This window comes from Rhinoraja longicauda, chromosome 34, assembly GCF_053455715.1.
Source record: "Rhinoraja longicauda isolate Sanriku21f chromosome 34, sRhiLon1.1, whole genome shotgun sequence".
NCBI classification, from domain to species: domain Eukaryota; kingdom Metazoa; phylum Chordata; class Chondrichthyes; order Rajiformes; family Arhynchobatidae; genus Rhinoraja; species Rhinoraja longicauda.
Window position 1 is genome coordinate 20,000,723 of NC_135986.1, and position 22,594 is coordinate 20,023,316.

Sequence of the window (22,594 nt, forward strand, 5' to 3'; positions counted from 1 at the left end):
ACTCAAGATGGCACCTTTACATGTTTGCCTGACCCACTGAGTTACTCCAGCACTTTGCCTTTTATGTAAACCAGCCGTTACTTGTTTCTAGGTTTATCGTTTCTTTTGCTTGCTGCGTGCCATAGAACCATTAAGGCAGCTTTGTCCTTCAGTGCTCGGTAATAGAGTGCTACCAAAAATCTCCCCTGATGATGCACCCTGCAGTTCCTCACCCAGAGTACTTCCCAAGTATTGCCCAGATGGAGGAGTGCTGATTCATCAGTTGAGACCAGTCATTACGACACTAAGGATAGACACAAAATGCTGGAGTAACTCAGCAGGACAGGCAGCATCTCTGGAGAGAAGGAATGGGTGATGTTTCAGCTCGAGACCCTTCGTCAGACCTTTGCCGTGCTCCCCACATTAGAGAGGTGTCTGTACTTGCAAACAGCCATCCCTTGTAAGTGAAAGGCGATGCAAGGAACTGCAGATGCTGGAGTAACTCGGCGGGTCAGGCAGCCTAACCCACTGAGTTACTCCAGCACTTTGTGTTTTATCCCTTGCAAGTGAAGCGCTTTGGGATGTCCTGATGTGGTGATAGGCAGTGGAGAAATTTGAGTTTGTTCTTTCGAGGTAGCAAAGGCAACAGAACCAGTGTAGAAAGGAGCTGCAGATGCTGGTTTATACCAAAGATAGACGCAAAAAGCTGTAGTAACTCAGTGGGTCAGGCAGCATCTCTGGAGAAAAGGAGTAGGTGTTGCTTCGGGTTGAGGCCCTTCTTCAAACTCTACTGCCAAAGGAAGGCTTTAAATGGCTGGGAATTAAAAAGAGCAGAAGGTTTTGAACACTGCTAGTCATAAACCAGCCTGTGCACATGTAATAAGGGGTTTTGGTAGTGGGGGTTTGCTTCTGTAGAACAGTATCGGCAATGTGGCCCAGTCACTCTCTAACACATAAAAACTTAGAAAATAGGTGCAGGAGTAGGCCATTCGGCCCTTCGAGCATGCACCGCCATTCAATATGATCATGGCTGATCATCCAGCTCAGTAGCCTGTACCTGCCTTCTCTCCATACCCCCTGATCCCTTTAGCAAAAAGGGCCACATCTAACTCCCTCTTAAATATAACCAATGAACTGGCCTCAACTACCTTCTGTGGCAGAGAATTCCACAGACTCACCACTCTCTGTGTGAAGAAATGTTTTCTCATCTCGGTCCTAAAAGACTTCCCCCTTATCCTTAAGCTGTGACCCCTGGTTCTGGACTCCCCCAACATCGGGAACAATCTTCCCGCATCTAGCCTCTCCAACCCTTTAAGAATTTTATATGTTTCTATAAGATCCCCCCTCAGTCTTCTAAATTCCAGCGAGTACAAGCCCAGTCTATCCAGTCTTTCCTCATATGCAAGTCCCGCCATCCCAGGGATTAATCTGGTGAACCTTCTCTGTACTCCCTCTAAGGCAAGAACGTCTTTCCTCAGGTTAGGAGACCAAAACTGCACACAATACTCCAGGTGCGGTCTCACCAAGGCCCTGTACAACTGCAGCAGAACCTCCCTGCTCCTAAACTCAAATCCTCTTGCTATGAATGCCAACATACCATTCGCTTTCTTCACTGCCTGCTGCACCTGCATGCTTGCTTTCAATGACTGGTGCACCATGACACCCAGGTCACATTGCATCTCCCCTTCTCCCAATCGGTCACCATTCAGGTAATACTCTGCTTTCCTGTTCTTGCCGCCAAAGTGGATAACCTCACATTTATCCACATTATATTGCATCTGCCATGCATTTGCCCACTCGCCTAATCTATCCAAGTCACTCTGCAGCCTCCTAGCATCCTCCTCGCAGCTAACACTGCCACCCAGCTTCGTGTCATCCGCAAACTTAGAGATGTTGCATTCAATTCCCTCGTCCAAATCATTAATATACACTGTAAATAACTGGGGTCCCAGCACTGAGCCTTGCGGTACCCCACTAGTCACTGCCTGCCATTCCGAAAAGGACCCGTTTATTCCTACTCTTTGCTTCCTGTCCGCCAACCAATTTTCTATCCACCTCAAAACTGAACCCTCAATACTGTGTGCTTTAAGTTTGTACACCAATCTCCTATGTGGGACCTTGTCGAAGGCCTTCTGAAAGTCCAGATATAACACATCGACTGGTTCTCCCTTATCCACTCTACTAGTTACATCCTCGAAAAATTCTATAAGATTCGTCAGACATGATTTGCCTTTCGTAAATCCATGCTGACTTTGTCCGATGATTTCACCACTTTCCAAATGTGATGCTATCACATCTTTAATAACTGACTCTAGCATTTTCCCCACTACCGATGTTAGGCTAACTGGTCTATAATTCCCCGTTTTCTCTCTCCCTCCCTTTTTAAAAAGTGGGGTTACATTAGCTACCCTCCAGTCCTCAGGAACTACTCCAGAATCTAAAGAGTTTTGAAAAATTATCACTAATGCATCCACTATTTCTGAGGCTACTTCCTTAAGCACTCTGGGATGCAGCCTATCTGGCCCTGGGGATTTATCTGCCTTTAATCCATTTAATTTACCTAACACCACTTCCCGACTAACCTGGATTTCCCTCAGTTCCTCCATCTCATTAGACCACCGGTCCCCCGATATTTCCGGCAGACGGTTTATGTCTTCCTTAGTGAAGACAGAACCAAAGTATTTGTTCAATTGGTCTGCCATCTCCTTGTTCCCTATGATCAATTCACCTGTTTCCGACTGCAAGGGAACTACATTTGCCTTAACTAATCTTTTTCTCTTGACATATCTATAAAAGCTTTTGCAGTCTGTTTTTATGTTCCTTGCCAGTCTTCCCTCATAATCTATTTTCCCTTTCCTAATTAAGCCCTTTGTCCTCCTCTGCTGGACTCTGAATTTCTCCCAGTCCTCTGGTATGCTACTTTTTCTGGCTAATCTGTATGCTTCATCTTTTGTTTTAATACTATCCTTGATTTCCCTTGTTAGCCACGGATGCACTACCTTTCCTGGTTTGTTCTTTTGCCAAACTGGGATGAACACTTGTTGTAGTTCATCCATGCGACCTTTAAATGCCTTCCATTGCATGTCCACCGTCAACCCTTTCAGCATCAATCGCCAGTCTATCTTGGACAATTCACGCCTCATACCCTCAAAGTTACCTTTCTTTAAGTTCAGAACACTTGTTTCTGTATCGACTTTGTCACTCTCCATCCTAATGAAGAACTCTACCATATTATGATCACTCTTGCCCAAGGGGCCTCGCACAACAAGACTGCTAACTAACCCTTCCTCATTACTCAATACCCAGTCTAGAATGGCCTGTTCTCTCGTTGGTTCCTCGACATGTTGGTTTAGAAAACCATCTCTCAAACATTCCAAGAAATTCTCTTCCTCAGCACCCCTGCCAGTTTGGTTCACCCAATCTATATGTAGATTGAAGTCACCCATTATAACTGCTGCACCTTTAGTGCATGCATTTCTAATTTCCTGCTTGATGCCATCCCCAACCTCACTACTGCTGTTAGGTGGCCTGTACACAACTCCCACTAGCGTTTTCTGCCCCTTAGTGTTTCGTAGCTCTACCCATATCGATTCCACTTCCTCCAAGCTAATGTCCTTCCTTTCCACTGCTTTAATCTCCTCTCTAACCAGTAACGCTACCCCACCTCCTTTTCCTTTCTGTCTATCCCGCCTGAATATAGAATATCCCTGGATGTTGAGCTCCCAGCCTTGGTCACCCTGGAGCCATGTCTCCGTAATCCCAACTATATCATAATCATTAATAACTATCTCCACATTTAATTCATCCACCTTATTACGTATACTCCTTGCATTGAGACACAAAGCCTTCAGGCTTGTTTTTACAACTCTCTTACCCCTTATACAATTATGTTGAAAAGTGGCCCTTTTTGATTTTTGTCCTGGATTTGTCTGCCTACCACTTTTACTTTTCACCTTGCTACCTGTTGCTTCTACCCTCATTTTACACCCCTCTGTCTCTCTGCTCCTGCTCCCATCCCCCTTCCACACTCCCCAGGCGTGTTAGAATATTTAATTGTAGGGGGCTGTGCTGTAAAAAGACAGTCAGGTTGTGGAGCCACTCTGTGCAGCCTTCCCTTTCATCATTTACTTCCAGTCATTCCTGGTGGAAAAGCAGATACATGGGAAACTTCGGCCCTTGGTCGTTGTAGGAGGCGGCAGGCTGCCCAGACAGAAGCTTCGGTCACCGTGGCTGGGAGGGGTGGGCTTAAAGCAAGTGGATGGCATGTCTCTTGGCCGGTTGTCTTTAGGAAGGGGCTGCCTCCAGCCTGTGGGAGATACAACACATCCAGGTAACTATCTGGACCCATTGAGGAGAGAGGGCGTAAATCAGTTGGTTCCTCCAGTGACTTAGTGCTGTGAGTCAAAATGGTTGTGGGCAACACAGGAAGAGGCCATGCACCATCAACCATGCACAGTAAATAGATCAGGCCTGATCGTGCCATACTCCACATGCTTCCCTTACCAATCGCAACATCTCCAGCTGACTCACCAACCCCTTTTTTTTCCATTTCCCTGGAATCAAGTGGGAGTATGGTAAGACGAGACCTGACTTCCACCCTGCCCCCAAGTACTCTTGGACTACCTCTGTTATCACTCTCTTGATCTCTCTGTCTCCATCACAGACGACAAACTATCGACTGACATCTACTGATGTCAAACCTACCAAATCCCTCTGTTATCTGGACTACACTTCCATTGTGCAACCATCTGCCTATCAAAGCCCCCCCATTGCCTATGTTCACCTCTTACTGGCCACGCTTCGTCCTTCCCCTCCTCTCTTCCAATTTTCTTCTCTATCTCCCCCCCACCACCACACATACAGTCAGTCTGAAGAAGAGACCCGACCCAAAATGTCACCGATCCATGTTCCCCAGGGATACTGCCTGCCTGCCCTGCTGAGTTACTCCAGCACTTTGTCTTTTTTGGGGGAGTTTGACAAGGGGAGTTTGACAAGGGAAGTCCTGATCAGTTTACTGTGCAAGAATCTCAATGGTGCATGGCCTCTTTGTGTTCCTCCATTACCCACAGCCACCTTGCTTCTCAGCAGTAAAATGGATAGACGCAAGAAACTGCAGATGCATGGTTAGGATTTCCAGTACTCAGCAGGTCGGGCAGCATCTGTGGAAGGAGTGGGCAGAAGCGTTGGGACCTCCAATACTCAGTTTTTGCTCATGCTTCCAGTAGATCAGTCTGAAGAAGTGTCCCAATCCAAAACGTCGTCTGTCCTCCACAGATGCTGCCTGACCCGCTGAGTTCCTCAAACATTTGTTTTCCCGCTCTTGACTCACGGCTGCTTGTGTGCACCAAAATTAGTTTGTGTGTGTGTGATTTTTAAAATAAAGAAACAACTTTCACGCTTGACTAAATATTTTTTGTACGCTGACAGAACCCCTCAGTTTCTGCTCTGCTCCCTGTTTAACCTTCAGTGATTGTAAATAAATAAAATAGCCGCCACTGTTTTGCTTAAAGAACCCCTTGCCGCACAGGAAGCCAAAGGTTGTCGTGTGTGTGTGTGTGTGGAGCTCTCCCTTAGCCTGTGTGGAGCAGCGTGTGTGGGCCGAGTGAGGCATGAGGCCCTGGCTGGGAGGCGCAACGCCTGCTGTTCATCTCTGCTGCAAGGGTTAATGGAATGCAGGGCTTGTTCTCCTCCTGGGCGTGGCGGGTGGGCGGGATGGGGGCACACATTGCAGGGGTTTCTCGGCCACTCCAGCACGGACTGTACCCAGCCTGTTGGCCACATGCACACAAAGGGTTAAGGACACATTTTGAGGAGCACGCCCAGATTGCAACAGGGTTTCCTGCTGCAGGTCGGCAGGGGCCTTTGTTGGTCTGGTGTCAGGGTTGTTTTATAATCCCCCTTGATTAACATCGTCTCTGGCGCGTCACCACGATTGAGCTGTCAGAGCAGGGGGTGGGGGTGGGGGTGGGGCGAGCACGCGGGAGTGCACCTCACCGCCGTGTGTTTTTTAAATAAATAATGTCATGCATGAAAATACTCTTTAAAAAAATTTAAAAAAAGATCTCCCCCATTCACAGACGCTGCTGACTTTTGGCGATTTCTGACAAGATGGACCTCCACCTCTCGCCTTCCACCCTGCCTTTCCCCACTGACATGACGGCACTGTGTTGGGGCTGGGAACGCCGTCCCAACCTCATCTCACATTCACACACAACACAGCAAGCCAGGAACCAGGAGATGGAAACCATGGCTTCATTTCATTTTCTTCACCCTTCCCTTCCCCTCCTCAAAGCCTTGAGGCTCTGAAGCCCCCCGGTCCTGAAGCCCCCCGGTCCTGAAGCCCCCCGCTTCTGCCTCCACCTCCACCATGGTTTGGTCACCTCTTAAACAATTGACTTGGCACTGTTGCTTGGGATTAACTCTTTGGTGCAGTGGGTCACCTCTCAGTGCCCCTTTACATCTTGCAAATTCACATGTTGTTGCCAAGAAGCCCTTGCTGTCCTCAAGAGTCAAGAATGTTTCATTGTCAGCAAAAGAACAACAAAATTCTTACTTTCTGCGGGCTAACAGGCCTATTAACACAACACACAGATAAATATAAGGCAGTCAATAATCCTATATAAATTTATAATCATTAATACTAGGTAACCAGACTATAATAGTGCAAAATCGAAGTCAATAGTAGGTCACCAAAGAGACACAAAATGCTGGAGTAACTCTGCGGAACAGGCAGCATCTCTGGTTAGAAGGAATGGGTGACTTTTTGGGTTGAGATCTTTCTTCAGACTCAGTCTGGAAACAGGCCTTTTGGCCCACAGAATCCATGCCGACTCTCGATCACTAGTTCTGTATTATCCCACTTTCTCATCTGCTCCCTGTACACTAGGGGCTATTTGCAGAGGGCCAGTTGTCCAACAAACCCGCACATCTTTGGGATGTGGGAGCAAAGCTGAGCACCCGGTCACAAGGAGAAGGTGCAAACTCTATACAAACAGCACCCGAGGTCAGGATCAAACCTGGTCTCTGGTGCTATGAGGTAGCGGCTCTACCCATGCTAGGTAGATTCACGGTTTAAAATTGAAAACTGATATCTGTAATAACGGAACTTGAATCATCCGCATAACTTAACTAACGTCCTTGCAATTTTGGAGTGTGGACTGGGTGACTCCTATTTCATTTTGGATTACAAGAATTATACCAAAATTATCAGGAAAAGCTATATAAATTGGAGAATTTCCCCCCTGAAAAGGGTATTATCTCAGTTGTGATGTGATAAAGGCATTTGCAATTAAGAGGAAGTTTAGGGTAGAGCTTTCCAGGAGTTTCTTTCAAATGCAGTGGGGCCTTCAGAAGAAACTTGTTTTGAAGAGCAGCAGAAATGTGTAACTGTCTCCCACCTAGGGAGCAGTTGAAATGACCCGTTGCATTTGAGGGAAAGCTGAATAATGCCCTGGGGAGAGAGAGGAATACAAAGATGTGGTGACGAGGGCAGATGAAGGGATGGGAGGAGACTGATGTGAAGTAAAAGCACTTGGAACAGAGCCAGAGGGGGCTAAATGATCGGTTTCTCTGCTAAACAGTCGGTCTAATTCTGGTATCTTCCTTAGGAGAGTTTGAAGAGGACTCCAAGCAGCCCATGTTGGTGGATCAGGAACGGCATCAGCTTAAACACAGAGAGCTCTTCCTCTCTCGCCAGTTCGAGTCCCTACCAGCCACGCACATCAGGTAACCCGGTTAATAGCACAGAAGTTACCATCTCCCAAAGAGCACAATTGTGAAGCTGTCGGTCGGCCATTTAAACCTGCTGGCCTTGCACACAGCTGAATAATTAAAAAGCAATTTCACAGCAAGCAGTTGAAAGCTGTTTGCTTGCCCCCTGATTTATTCCCCAAAGCCTGTGCCCCTGTAACAAGTTCACAACTCGTTTAAAGGAACAGCAAGGAGAAATGAGAGCTGCAGTCCCATTTCCCCCCCTCACTGGAGCTGTCATGACTATTTATAACCTGTGTTTCAGGTAAACACATCGTTTAAAAGAAAAGGACTTCTCTGTGCTATCACCAGGCAGATATTTCACCTCCCCTGCTTCTGGAAGCTGATATCGTCCAAGAACCTTATCTAAACCAAGACCATTTAATGAATTCAAAGATGCTTTATAAAGTAAAAAGTGCTGGAGCAACTCAGCGGGTCAGACAGCATATCTGTAGGATGTGGATAGTTGTCGTTTCGGGTCAGGAAACTTCTTCAGACAGTAGTCTGAAGAAGGGAGCTGACCTGAATCATCACCTGTCCATGTCTTCCACAGGATCTGAAGTAGGTCCTGACCCAAAATGTCACTTGTCCCTTCCTTCCACAGATGCTGTCTGACCCACTGAGTTTCTCCTGTTAAAAGGTTAGAATGTCATAAGTGGTAGGAGCAGAATTTGGCACGTTCGGTCCATTAAGTTTTCTCCGCCATTCAATCATAGCTGATCTATCTCTCCCTCCCAACCCCCTTCTCGCCATAACCCCTGACATCCGCACTAATCAAGAATCTATCTATCTCTGCCTTAAAAATATCTATTGACGGCCTCTATAGCCTTCTGTGGCCATGAATTCCACAGAATCTGACTAAAGAGATTCCTCCTCATCCTCCTAAAGGAATGTCCTTTAATTCTGAGACTATGACCTCCAGTCCTAGACTCTCCCACTAGTGGAAACATCCTCTCCACATCCACTCTATCCAGCCTATATATCTTTTGGTCTACAATAAAAGCGCTGGTTGTCTCCAAGTGCACTGACCCAGTTCATTTCAGGTGATCTGGCATTTTCAACTGGGAATTAATCTTATACCCTTTCAAAGACATGAAGATTATCCAACATGTAAGAAAATCTGTTTAACTGAGGTCCAATCAAGATCTGAGGCCCGGATCGACCATTTAAAGTTTAAATCTTGTAAATAACAAGATGCATTGTTCTGTGTTGTTTCATGTTATCCTGTTAAACTAGGGTCAACCAAGTTTTGTTTTAGTGTCACAGACGTGTAAAGTGATGCACCAAAACCTTAATTCTTTCTCACCAGTGGTTATAGTTCCTTTCCACGTAGGATGAGTCATTTCACCTGCTCAGTATTTGCCAAGCATCAGCCCAGTCTAGGGTTGCCAACTTCCTCACTATCAAATACGGGACAAGGTGACGTCACCGCCCCGCGCCCCACGTGACCTCACCCAGCCAGCGGCCACGTGCTCCCGCTCCACAAATGGCGGCCGCCATTGGTGGAGCGGGAGCACGTGGCCGCTGGCTGGGTGAGGTCGCGTAGGGCGGTGATGTCACCCTTTGTCCCTTATTTGGGAGTGAGGACGTTGGCAACCCTACTACTGCAGGACAAGGGCGGTCCCATACGGGACAAACCAATTTAGCCCAAAATACGGATGTCCCGGCTAATACGGGATAGTTGGCAACCCTAGCCCAGTCCCTCATCACACCCCACTGCCTGGCGACGTGGAGCATCCTTACACAGTCCCTGCTCTTGCATGTATCTTGTTCCCATGGGCAAAGATATGGAATCTTTCTCTCAAAACCTACATCTAACTCGTGAATGAAATGGTAAATGGCGGGAACTGTCCTGCTGGGCACCGCTACAATCTGGGGATCAATAACTGACCTCCAAACAGATCCCAATCCAAATTCTAGTAATCTCTGGTCTCTAAGCAGATCCAAATTCCTGGACAGCCACATTCCACCACATCTCATTTTTAATGCACCACTGCACTTTGCCACTAGTCCTGCACAATTCTTGTATAAGAAATACCTCATATGCTATCTTTTCCAAGACTTGAGCCCTGGCTGGTAATATCCATCATGTTATCTTCAATAAGCAAAAAATAAAGAGGCTGGAGTAACTCAGCGGGCCAGGCAGAATCTTGGAGAGAGATGGACAGTCTGAACCAGGATCCTGACCCGAAATACCATCCTGCCATTGCCCTGCACAGATACTGCTTGACCCGCTGAGCTCCTTCAGCAATTTGTTTTCTGCTCAATATTCCAGCATCTTGTGTGTCTGTGTCATCTTCAATCATCTTTTGACTCCTTCCACAGCTCAATGCGCCCTGTTGTCAAATGTTTTCGGTGCTCCAGCACGTCCGCTTTCATGTCTGGTACTAAGTAATTCCTCCAGTTGGTAGTCTTTTACTCGCCCGCTTCCTGTCCATGTTTACTGTAGCAGCCCACTCCAAGATTAAATGCCTTCTCTCGTACCAGTCTAGTGGCGAAGGGTGACCTTGAGGTAATCTCAGGGCAGGCGACCAAAGCAGTGGTTTTTGAGGAGACCTTTAAAGGAGAAAGTTGAGGGAGGAGGTCCCAGAGCTTGGTGTCAAGACAACGGACCGTGTGGTCGCCGATGTTCGAGCAATGGAAGCTGGGGAACTGGAAGAGTGGAGAGCTCTTGGAGGATTAAGGCTACGGAGAGAGGGAGGGGGGCCACAGAGGGATTTCAAACCATGCGTGCTGACTCTAAAACCTGGAGCCATGTAGGTCAGTAAGCACTGGTGCTGAGTAATGCACGGCAGAGGATTCTCAATTAGCCCCTCCACCCGGTCCTGCCAGAACCTTGCTCTCTTTCAGCGCCCACCGGCTGTGATGCCACTGCAGTTAAATGCCTGTTGGATATTATTGCCCTATTAATGCCCAGGGCGGAGAATTCCCATGGAGTCGACAAGAGGTTGACTTGCCAGAGGGAAGCTGCGTGCAGACCTGGATCAATTTTGCCCGGAGTCTAATTGTGCCATTTTGTTTCTCAGGGGGAAGTGTAATGTGGCCTTATTGAATGAGACGGAGAAGCTGAGCGAATACCTGGATAGAGAGGTGATACTCGGATTGCATCTGCCCATTCTCCCTCTGCTTCAGCCCAGTTGATGAACTCTTCACCTGTGCCTTTGTTATCTTTAGTCTCAGTTCCAACCCGCTCGCACCTATCTTCATCCCTAACCTCATCTGCTGCCTGTGGCCTGACTCACTATCATCACCTGTGCTCTCTGACCTACAGTGGGTACAGTGGGTCTCAATGTTAAAATGCCCACGCATGTGTTCAGCTCCCTGCACTGAGATAACACCACTCCTCCAATTCCACTGCAGTTCCATTGTTCCCTGTATTGACAATCGTGTGTGTGGCCGCCTGTTTCCCAAGCTCTGGAATTCCTTCCCTCAACTTTTCTATCTCTTCACTTTCTAAAGATTAAAGATTCTCCTTAAAACTCACCACTCTGAACAAAGCTTTGTTCATTTGCCCAAGCTTTCTCGATGGCTCGAACACCACCTCATGCCTCCATCAAATTTTATGTCCAAAGTTGTTTGGGATGTTTTTCTATATTAAAAGCACTGGAGGTTTACGATGGTGGTAGGAAAAAGAACTGAGATGCTGATTTAATCAAAGGTAGACACAAAATGCTGGAGTAACTCAGCGTGTCAGGCAGCTTCTTGGGAGAGAAGGAATGGGTGAAGGGTCTCGACGAGAAACGTTACCCATTCCTTCTCTCCCATGATGCTGCCTGACCTGCTGAGTTACTCCAGCATTTTGTGTCTACCTTTACGATGGTGGTGCTGGGCCTGATCTCTCTTCCACCTTTTGACTGTCACAGAGTGACCCCACATTAATCTGATTTAATTTTCCAGTACCGTTTCTCAAGCACCGTAGAAAATATACTGTCAGGTTGCATCACAGCCTGGCTTTAGAACTGCTCTGCCCAAGCCTGCAAGAAATCGCAGAGTAGCTCATGTGGCCCAGTCCATCACACAGACCAGACTCCCCACCATTGACTCCATCTACACCTCACACTGCCTTGGAAAAGTGGTCAACATAATCAAAGACTATCCCACCACAGTCATTACTCCTTCCCCCTGTTCCCATCCAGCAGAAGGTACAGAAGCTTGAAACAGTGCACTACCAGACTCAGGAACAGCTTCCCCTCCGATATCAGGCTTCTGAACGGTCCTTCCATAAGCTAGGGTACTGTCTGATTCTCCACTACCCCATTGAGCACACTGGATTTTATCTATGGAACTGATACGCTGCAATGCTGAGAACTATATTCTGCACTCTGTATCTTCCCCTTTGCTCTATCTATTATACTTGTTTGAACTGATTGTATTTATGTATGGTATATCTGATCTGTTTGGATAGCATGCAAAACAAAGCTTTTCACTGTACCTTGGTACATATAGGCAACAATAAACAACCTAAACCCTGAGCCATAATACTTGGCACCACAGTTGTTGGGTATAATGCATTATTGGCAATGTGAAGCAGCGGCTCTACCAGCTGCCCAAATTGTAATTGTAGGTATTGCACTAAAAACTCCTCAGATGGTTTTTCTTCATAACTATAGTCTGCAGCCCTGACAACATCCTCCTAAATTCACATTCTGCAGAGCTGACAGAGCCTCCCTGGTGTGTGGTGGCCCGCGTTCTGACTGGTACCTGACGAGTGTTTTGCACAGCTCCACAGTTTCTTGCCTGCTCCTGTACCCTATCCTCGTTGAGCCATCTGACATCTGTGTTCCTGCAGGACTGCTTCTACTACTCGCTGGTGTTCGACCCCTTGCAGAAGACGTTGATCGCTGACCAGGGCGACATACGAGTTGGGCCCAAGTACCAGGCTGACATCCCCGACAAGCTGGCAGATGGTAATGTGCAGAGAAGTTTACATTCGGTGTGCAGCAGATCTTTGCCTGTCTTTTTACTGTATCCCCAATTGTCTTTTCCTTCAACAGCCAACCCCAAAATCAGTGCCACTGCCTTTAAGGCCAAGTTAAAACTCTACATTTTTAAGAACTTTGAAATTAGAAGGATGCAAAATGATGCCCGACACATGGCAACACTTGTGTGGGTTTAGTAAATACAACATGGAAAGCGGCCCTTCGCCCACTGAGTCCATGCCGACAATCAATCACCTGTTCACATTAGTTCTACATTATCCCACTTTCACGTCCACTCCCTGCACGCTAGGGACAATTTACAAAGGCGACTTAACCTACAAAGCTGCATGCCCTTGAGATGTGGGAGGAAACCCAAACAGTCACGGGGAGAAAATGCAAACTCCACACAGACAGCACCCAAGGTGGGGATTGAAGTTGGGTCTGTGGTGGTGTGAGGCCTCAGTGCACTGTACTATTGTTACACTCTCGTACCTAGGTATCTTAGTGCTTTTGTAACACCATTTAAAAGACACTTGGACAGGTACATGAGTAAGAAAGGTTTAGAGGGATATGGGCCAAATGCGGGCAGTTAGGACCAGGATGGGGCAGCATGAGCGAGTTGTGCCGAAGGGCCTGTTTCCACGCTGTATGACTCCATTACATGTCCAAGTGGAATAATTTTCCCATTTACTTCTCTCAGTTGAGTCTGACGACAGGAACCAGATGAAAATGGAAACCAAGGTGTGGGACCCGGACAACCTGCTCACTGACCGGCAAATAGACCAGTTTCTCGTTGTTGCTCGGTGAGTCCACTGGCTTTGAGGAACTTTCTGCTGCCTCCTGGCACCCTAAACCCCCAGGAGTAAGGCACTCCATTGGCATGTCGGCATGAATGTTGTGCTGAACCTCCTGCTACTTGGCCCCATCATCTCCGCCCTCACCAATCCATGCTGTAGGTGGTTCACTTTAAGTATAGAAAGCACCAAATATTACATCTATCTTTTTATTACTAAAACTCTCATCTTGTGTGTATATATATATATATGTATGTTCCCGAAATACAGCCAAAACGGTACACGATAGCGCAACAATTTTAGGGGCACCTTACTCACCATTCTCCTGCGGTGTGCAGTATCAAGTTTAATTCAAATTGTTGCGCTATCATGTACCGTTTTGACTGTATTTTGGACACGTACCCCATAAAATAAACATTGCCATTTTGATCTAATACTTCCGTGTTCAATGTTGTCATTAAACGAGTGCTTCGTTGAATGATGACTCCTGACGTAAATGCTTAAATTTTCTTCAAGTTAAAGTCTGACCACTCAATAATATTAAAATTGTGTGTTTTTTTTTTTCATCAACCGCTGTCACAACGGGAACCCAACGGGTCCACGAGTTGTCTAGTTAGAAATAAAAGCGGAGGAAACAGTAAAGCCATTCACATCTGCTCCACCATGGTCACCCTTCGCCTCAGTAGCACAAACACTATTTACTTCATATCCAAAAAAATCTGTCCAGAATCTACTTGGTGACAAAGCATCTCCAGCTGTTTTTGTGTGTAGAATTCCACAGATCCGCCTTCTTGCGCATGTGGGGATTCCTTCTGCAGCAACCCTGAATGTCCAATCCCTGCATTTGAATCAAGTATTTTAATCCACCGTGTCAACACGTCAGGATGGGCGTAAGTCGGGAAGTTTGAGAGCAGCGCAGGTCAGGAGCTATTGATCAGTCCCTGGCTGGTTGTCAGTGTTGTATTTAGAGGCTGCTGCAATTGACTGCTTTGTAGTGTGTGTTGAGCTTGCTTATGCTCTCTCCTCACAGGGCGGTGGGAACCTTTGCTCGTGCTTTGGACTGCAGTAGCTCCATCCGTCAACCGAGTTTGCACATGAGTGCAGCCGCAGCGTCCAGGGACATCACGCTGGTAATACTGTGTAGGCAGGAACTGCAGATGCTGGGTTACACCGAAAATAGGCACAAAATGCTGGAGTAACTCAGCGGGACAGGCATCCGGAATGGGTAACCTTTCGGGTTGAGACCCTTCTTCAGTCTGAAGGGTCTCGACCCGAAACGTCCCACATTCCTTCTCTCCAGAGATACTGCCTGTCCCGCTGAGTTTCTCCAGCATTTTGTGTATCTACGCTGGTAATACTGACGGCTTGCTGCGGCTAGTTTCTGAGACAGTCTGTGCTGTACATGATGCTGAGTTATCTCTGCCTGTACGTGATCCATATCCCTCCATTCCCTGCATACCCATCTAAGCCTCCTAAAGCCACTTGAGAGCTGCTGACTCACAGCCCCCGAGACCTAGCTTGGATCCTGACTTCGGGTGCTGTCTGTGCAGAGCTTGCACATTCTCCCTGTGACCGGATGTATTTCCTCCAGTTCCTCAGTTTCCTCCCCAATCTCAAAGAAGTGTGGGTTTGTAAGTTAATTGGCCCTCTGTAAATTGCCCCAATGTTGTATGGAGTGGGTGAGAAAGTGGGATAATATAGAACTAATGTGAATGGGTGATCACTGGTCTGCATAGTCGGTGGGCCGAAGGGCCTGTTTTCATGCTGTATCTCTAGTCTAAACCAAAATAAACTAAATACCATCATCACCCCTCTAACAGGTTGCACAGTGACCCATCTGGTAGAGCTGCTGCCTGTTGTGTCAAACAGACGTGGGTTCAATCCTCACCTCGGGTGCTGTCTCCCTGTGACCACACAGGTTTCCTCAGGGTGTTCCGGTTCTCTCCCACATCCCAAAGATGTGGGAGTTTGCATTTAATTGGCCTCTGTAAACTGCCCTGAGTGTGTGGGGAGTGGATGAGAAAGTTGGATAACGTTTAGAACTGGTGTGAACAGGTGATCGATAGTTGACGTGGACTCGGTGAGGAAAAATCTGCAGGTGCTAGTCTAAATCGAAGGTAGACACAAAATGCTGGAGTAACTCAGCAGGTCAGGCAGCATCTCAGACTCTGAAGAAGGGTCTCAACCCAAAACGTCACCATTGCTCCTCTCCCGAGTTGCTGCCTGACCCGCTGAGTTACTCCAGCATTTAGTGTCTACCTTCGGTGGGCCAAATGACCTGTTTCCATGCTGTGTCTGTAAATCAAACTAATGGGGAGAGTAAAATGGTGATTATAGTCTGAGGTAGCCCCTGTCTCTGCATTTGTCCCCCATGAGCATTATTTATCCATCAAGCCTAAAGCCCAGACTTGGAACAGGCTCTCTGATGCGTTAAACTAGTGTCTCAATGCTTTAACAGAAGGAATGACCTTTTTCCCCTTTGTCCCCTCATCTTTCACTGCCTGACACCTCGTCTCTACTTATATTCCAGTTCCACGCCATGGATACCCTGCAGCGTAATGGCTACGACCTTGCCAAAGCCATGTCAACGTTAGTGCCTCAGGGAGGACCTGTCCTGTGTCGGGACGAGATGGAGGAGTGGTCGTCTTCTGAGGCGATGCTTTTTGAAGAGGCGCTCGAAAAATACGGCAAGGATTTCACCGACATCAGACAAGACTTTGTGAGTTCCCCTCTCTTAGATCCGTTAGCAGTACATCTCGCGGCTGATATAGGGCCCCAGGCATGAAGTCTGCTCATTGTAAAGAGAAACACCGGAGGCTGGACGAGAGACTGCAGGTGCTGGAATCTGGACAACAGACAATGTGCCGGAGGAACTCAGCGGGTCAAGCAACATTGGTGGGGGGGAAGCCCTACGTCAGGAAAGAAAGTAAAGTTTGTCTCTTCAACAAGCATAGAACTACACAACACAGACCCAGGACCTTTGCCCCACAAGGTCTGAGCCGAACATGATGCCAAGTTCATCTCCTCTGCCTGCACGTGATCCATCTCCCTCCATTCCTTGCATATCCATGTGCCTATTTAAAAGTTTCTCAAATGCCATTATCGTATCTGCCTCCGCCACCACCCCGGCAGCATGCTCCAGGCTCCCACCATTAATGATTCTAGACGTTACTGTGCACCAAATGATTATGTTCAAAACACAAAGTGCTAGAGGGAGTCAGCAGGTCAGACAATGTCTGTGGAGGGAATGGGTAAACAATGTTTTATGTCAGGCGGCATAGTGGCGCAGCAGTAGAGATGCTGCTTCACAGCGCCAGAGACTAGGGTTCGATGCTGACCACAGGTGCTGTCAGCATAGAGTTTGCACGTTCTCTCTGTGACCGCATGGGTTCCTTCCGGGTGCTCTGGTTTCCTCCCACATTCCAAAGATAGACAGTTTTGTAGGTTATTTGGCTTCTATAAAGTGTAATTTGTCCCTAGTGAGTCGGATAGTGCTAATGTACGGGGATTGCTGGTCGGCATGGACTCAGTGGGCAGAAGGGCCTGTTTCCGCGCTGTATCTCTAAGTCGGGATCTTCCTTCCGACTGATTATGCTCTTTGACAGCCATCAGTTGCTGCTTTCCAGACTGTACATTGAAGATCATTTGGCCTTGATATTGTTCACCCACACTGCGACTTGTTCACCCACACTGCGACTTGTTCACCCACACTGCGACTTGTTCACCCACACTGCGACTTGTTCACCCACACTGCGACTTGTTCACCCACACTGCGACTTGTTCACCCACACTGCGACTTGTTGACCCACACTGCGACTTGTTGACCCACACTGCGACTTGTTCACCCACACTGTGACTTGGTCACCGTGTCTCGCTGACTCGCACTCATCCATGTGTGCTCTTGCTCTTACTTCCTGATCATTTATCTCCTGTTTTACAGTTGCCCTGGAAATCACTGGCCAGCATAGTCCAATTTTATTACATGTGGAAGACCACAGACCGATACATCCAGCAGGTGAGAAGATGCTTTCTACCTCGTCCCATACCAAAGGCACGGCAAAGTGCGCACACTCTGAATCTTGTTGAGCAAGTTTACAACGCTCACTCTGTGCATGCACCCTTGCCAGATTTGGCCTTCGATAGAGGAAAGGGCAGGTAACTGCTGTTCATCGTTTCAATACAAAGTAAGACGATTCCTTACAAGTAATAGTTACTGCTTTTATTTCCCCCCCGCACAATGGTTCAAAAGTACATAAGGTCATAAGTGATAGGAGCAGAATTAGGCCATTCAGCCCATTAAGTCTACTCCGCCATTCAATCATGACTGATCTATCTCTCCCTCCTAACCCCATTCTCCTACCGTCTCCCCATAACCCCTGACACCCATACTTTATCGTGTAGGAAAGAACTGCAGAAGCTGGTTTAAATCGAAGATAGACACAAAATGCTGGAGTAACTCAGTGGGTCAGGCAGTATCTCTGGAGAGAAGGAAGACGGGTCCCAACCTGAAACGTCACCCATTCATTTTGACCCCAACATTATCAACAGGTGTGCCCAAGTACAGTGAAATGCTTTGTTTGGGTACAGCTCAGTGACAATCCTACTATACATTAGGCACAATCATACTGATTAGAAGAGTGTAAGACAGTAGACCACACTGAGTTGGTGCACACGAGTCACAACACTTCAGGTGCCATCTTGTACCTGTTTGCCTTTCCATTGTGCCTGCCTGGAGTCAGGTAAAATGTCTGTCGGTGGTGCCCAATGTCCAACTCTCATGTGTTGTAATATTAACCAGTAGCTTCCCGTTATGTTCAACTCCTTTCCTCTGGATGAAAAGATGAACTGATTATCTACAAAAAAATGGCACAAGGTGCTGGAGTAACTCAGCGGGTAAGGCAGCATCTCTGGAGAACATGGATAGGTGACGTTTCACAGAGTGCTGGAGTAACTCAGCGGGTCAGGCAGCATCCCTGGAGAACATGGATAGGCGACGTTTTGGGTCTGGACCTTCATCGGACTGGGTCTGAACCATGTATGGCAGATCTGATCTGTTTGGATAGCATGCGAAACAAAGCTTTTTACTGTACCTATACAGGTACCTGCACATGTGGGTTTTATGTAAGTTGGTGATCTGTACAAACAAGGATCTGTACACGCTATCTGTACACGTGACAATAATCAACCCGAACCTCAAAAGCCCACTGGCTGGAGAGTTCTCGTTGAGCATCTCCCCAGCTGGTGCGACTCTTAAGCTGCCCCTGTTTTTGGTCAGGAAGTGCAGGAAAAAAACTGCAGATGCTGGTATATATCGAAGGTCGACACAAAATGCTGGAGTAACTCAGCGGGTCTGGCAGCATCTCGGGAGAGAAGGAATGTCGCCCATTCCTTCTCTCCCGAGATGCTGCCTGACCCGCTGAGTTACTCCAGCATTTTGTGTCTGAGTTACGCTGAGTTACTCCAGCATTTTGTGTCGACCTTGTTTTTGGTCTGTCCTCGGGTAGGTGTCCAGGGGAGTAACGTTATGTTGTGCCGTCTCCAATGGTCTCTCTTGCTTTTGCTACAGAAAAGGCTCAAAGTAGCTGAAGCGGACAGCAAGCTGAAGCAGGTCTACATTCCCACCTAGTAAGTGACTGTGTGCTCTGTCAGGGCACTGATTCTTCCAGCATGGAATAAGTTAAAACATTTCTGCACTGTCTTATAGCCTATCAAGTTTTTTGTTTTTTTTGTCACTCCTGTATTTAGGCTACATTGCAAACAATTTGCACCTATCTAGATCCCACAACTTGGTGATAATGACAAAATAAACTATTTTCATAGTGGTGTTAATTGGGGAAAAATGATAGTGCCGGCACATGAGGGAGAATCCTCGAGCTCTTTTTATATTTAGGAATGTTAGCAATTTATTATCTCCAAAAGATGATATCCTTGAGAGCCAGAGAGAGATACAGTGTGGGGAAAGGCCCTTCGGCCCATCGTGATTGCTCTGCACATCATCATCCATTTTTACACAAATCCCACCCTGACCAGTTTTGTTCCATCCACTTTTTTATAAATGCCTCCTGTCCGGCATCAGCCCCCTCCCCCTGGGTTCCACCAGTCATGTACACTCTAAGGGGTCATTTATAGCGACCAATTAACCTACTGTCCTGCGCATCTTTGGAGAACCAGTGGTTCACCTGTCACTCTGTGTCTAACCTACACCAGCACCCAACCCAACATTGGGTCATGGAGCTGTGCAGCATGGATACAGGCGCAGAGATGCAACACCTGTCCCTTTACCTCACCCCTCGACTCCATCCAAGGACCCAAACAGTCTTTCCAGGTGAGGCAGAGGTTCACCTGCACCTCATCCAACCTCTTCTACTGTTTCCGCTGTTCCAGGTGCCAACTTCTCTACATCGACGAGACCAAGCGCAGGCTCGGCGATCGTTTCACTGAACACCTTTGCTCAGTCCGTCTTAACCAACCTGATTTTCCGGTGGCTCAGCACTTTAATTTCCCCTCCCGTTCCAAATCTGACCTTTCTGTCCTGGGCCTCTTCCATTGTCAGGGTAAGGCCCAGCGCAAATTGGAGGAACAGCAGCTCATATTTTGCTTGGGTGGTTTACACCCCAGCGGTATGAACATTGACTTCTCTAACTTCAGATAGCCCCTGCTTTCCCTCTCTATCCCCTCCCTCTTCCCAGTTCTCCCACCAGTCTTCCTGTCTCCGACTACATCCTATCTTTGTCCCGCCCCATACCCTGACATCAGTCTGAAGAAGGGTCTCGACCCGAAAAGTCACCCATTCCTTCTTTTCAGAGATGCTGCCTGACCCGCTGAGTTACTCCAGCATTTTGTGTCTACCCACCATATTCATGCTGACCAAGTTGGCGTCCTGAGCTAGTCCCATTTGCCTGCATTTGGTCCATGTCCTAGCAGCCCTTCCTATCCACGTATCCGGCCAAATTTTAAAAAAAATCTTAATTACATCAACTGCTATAGCTTCCTCTGGGACTAGGACTACTCTCTGAGTGAAAAATTATCCCTATGGACCCTCTTAAATCTCTCCCCTTCACCTTAAACCTATGCCCTCAGGTTTTAAAATCCTCTACCCTCGGGGAAAAGACCGTGCACATTCGCTTTATCCGTGCCCTGATTATAAAATTCTCACATCCAATGCCCCAATTTTTAAATTTTCAATCCTTGGTGTAGATAATTTCTGTAATCCATTGCTGCACACCTTTCTGCTACTATTCTCAGCCACTTCACGCACCCTGGTGTCCATGGCTCGCTCTACTGCAAACTTTGCTTTAGCTTGAGCTCTGAAATTCCTTCCCCACAACCTCTCTGGTGCTCCAAAAATAATTAGTTTGACTGTTTTTTAGGTCACCTGAGCTAAAGTTCCCCGATTGTATCTTGGTATAACTTAATGCTCCAGTGGACCCGGGTGTTCGCTAAAGTGGAGTATCTCTCCCATTGATCCTTATCTTCAGCATGTATTTTCAAGTGAATATCAGTTTTATTCGTTAATGCTGCTCTCGAATGTTTGCACGCTAGTGTTTGCCTAACCGTGCTGTTGGCTTTGACTGGATGAATTGCACAATCAGTTTCTCCAAATGTTTGTTTGTGCGATGTGTAACTCTTTTGCTCTATTTTTTCCCCCCCTTATTCCACAGCACAAAACCGAACCCCAACCAGATTGTGAATATGGGGCCAAAGGGAGGGATGATGAATGGAGCGACGGGGTACCAGAAACCTGCCGCCGGCCTGACCTGTGAGAGCTGTCACAGTAAGTGGAGGCTATGCCGCACAGCTTTCAGTGTGTGTGACCGGCCCTTTTGGCCTATCTGCACTTTGGCTGGATTGTAAAGTTCATAAAGATCAAATTGTACGATTGGTAGACATAAAATGCTGGAGTAACTCAGCGGGTCTGGCAGCATCTCAGGAAAGAAGGAATGGGTGATGTTTCGGGTCAAGACCCTTCTTCAGACTGCTGTCAGGGGAGTGGGCGAGACAAAGATAGGATGTAGTCAGAGACAGGAAGACTAGTGAGAGAACTGGGAAGGGGGAGGGGATAGAGAGGGAAAGCAAGGACTATCTGAAGTTAGAGAAGTCAATGTTCATACCGCTGGGGTGTAAACTATCCAAGCGAAATATGAGGTGGTGTTCCTCCAATTTGCGCTGGGCCTCACTCTGACAGTGGAGGAGGCCCAGGACAGAAAGGTCAGATTGGGAATGGGAGGGGGAGTTGAAGTGCTGAGCCACCGGGAGAACCGGTAGGTTAAGAAGGACTGGGCGGAATCGGGTAGGTTAAGAAGGACTGAGCGGAGACCGTACTGTGGGTCGGCTGCTTTGAGGGGAGTAACAAGTAGGGATGGTCGGGAGGTTGATAAACAACAAGCTTATGGTGTGTGTGTTCCCTAACCTGTGTGTTAAACTGCTCTGTCCTCCAGCCACGCAGTCTCTACAGTGGTATGCCTGGGGCCCTCCCAACATGCAGTGCCGGCTCTGTGCGTCCTGCTGGATCTACTGGAAGAAGTATGGTGGCTTAAAGACGCCGACGGTGCTGGACGGGGACAAGCAGCGGCCTCCTTCGGTAAGACCGCCCTACTGCCCACCTTCTTCACGATGAAAGAATGATCGACTGGGCTTGTATTCACTGGAATTTAGAAGGATGAGAAGGGAACTTATAGAAACATATAAAATTCTTGGACAGGCTAGATGCTGGAAACATTTTCCCGATGTTGGGGGAGTCCAGAACCAGGGGGTCACAGTTTAAGAAATAAGGGTTAGGCCATTTAGGTCTGAGATGAGGAAAAACTTTTTCACCCAGAGAGCTGTGAATCTGTGGAATTCTCTGTCATAGGAGGCAGTGGAGGCCAGTTCACTGGATGTTTTCAAGAGAGAGTTAGATTTAACTCTTAGCTCTAAAGGAATCAAGGTAGACACAAAATGGGACAGGCAGCATCTGGATAGAAGGAATGGGTGATGTTTCGGGTCGAGACCCTTCTTCAGACAAGGAATCAAAGTATATGGGGGGAAAAGCTGGAACGGGGTACAGATTTTGGATGATGAGCCATGATCATATTGAATGGCGGTGCTGGCTCGAAGGGCCGAATGACCTACTCCTGCACCTATTTTCTATCTTTCCTGCTGCAAAACTCCCGC

At 47.5% G+C, this 22,594-nt stretch overlaps 1 protein-coding gene across 3 annotated transcripts in view; it reads left to right on the forward strand.

Moving 5' to 3' along the window:
• Positions 1–22,594, forward strand: part of mta2 (metastasis associated 1 family, member 2) — a 69,142-nt gene that overhangs the window by 32,310 nt on the left and 14,238 nt on the right. For all 3 annotated transcript variants that reach the window (XM_078428245.1, XM_078428247.1, XM_078428248.1), the window contains exons 4-13: positions 7,587–7,704; positions 10,755–10,818; positions 12,518–12,635; positions 13,348–13,450; positions 14,472–14,571; positions 15,972–16,160; positions 17,382–17,456; positions 19,008–19,066; positions 21,103–21,215; positions 21,880–22,022. In XM_078428245.1, the coding sequence (XP_078284371.1) occupies positions 7,587–7,704; positions 10,755–10,818; positions 12,518–12,635; positions 13,348–13,450; positions 14,472–14,571; positions 15,972–16,160; positions 17,382–17,456; positions 19,008–19,066; positions 21,103–21,215; positions 21,880–22,022 (1,082 nt within the window). The remainder of the gene's footprint in view (positions 1–7,586; positions 7,705–10,754; positions 10,819–12,517; positions 12,636–13,347; positions 13,451–14,471; positions 14,572–15,971; positions 16,161–17,381; positions 17,457–19,007; positions 19,067–21,102; positions 21,216–21,879; positions 22,023–22,594) is intronic.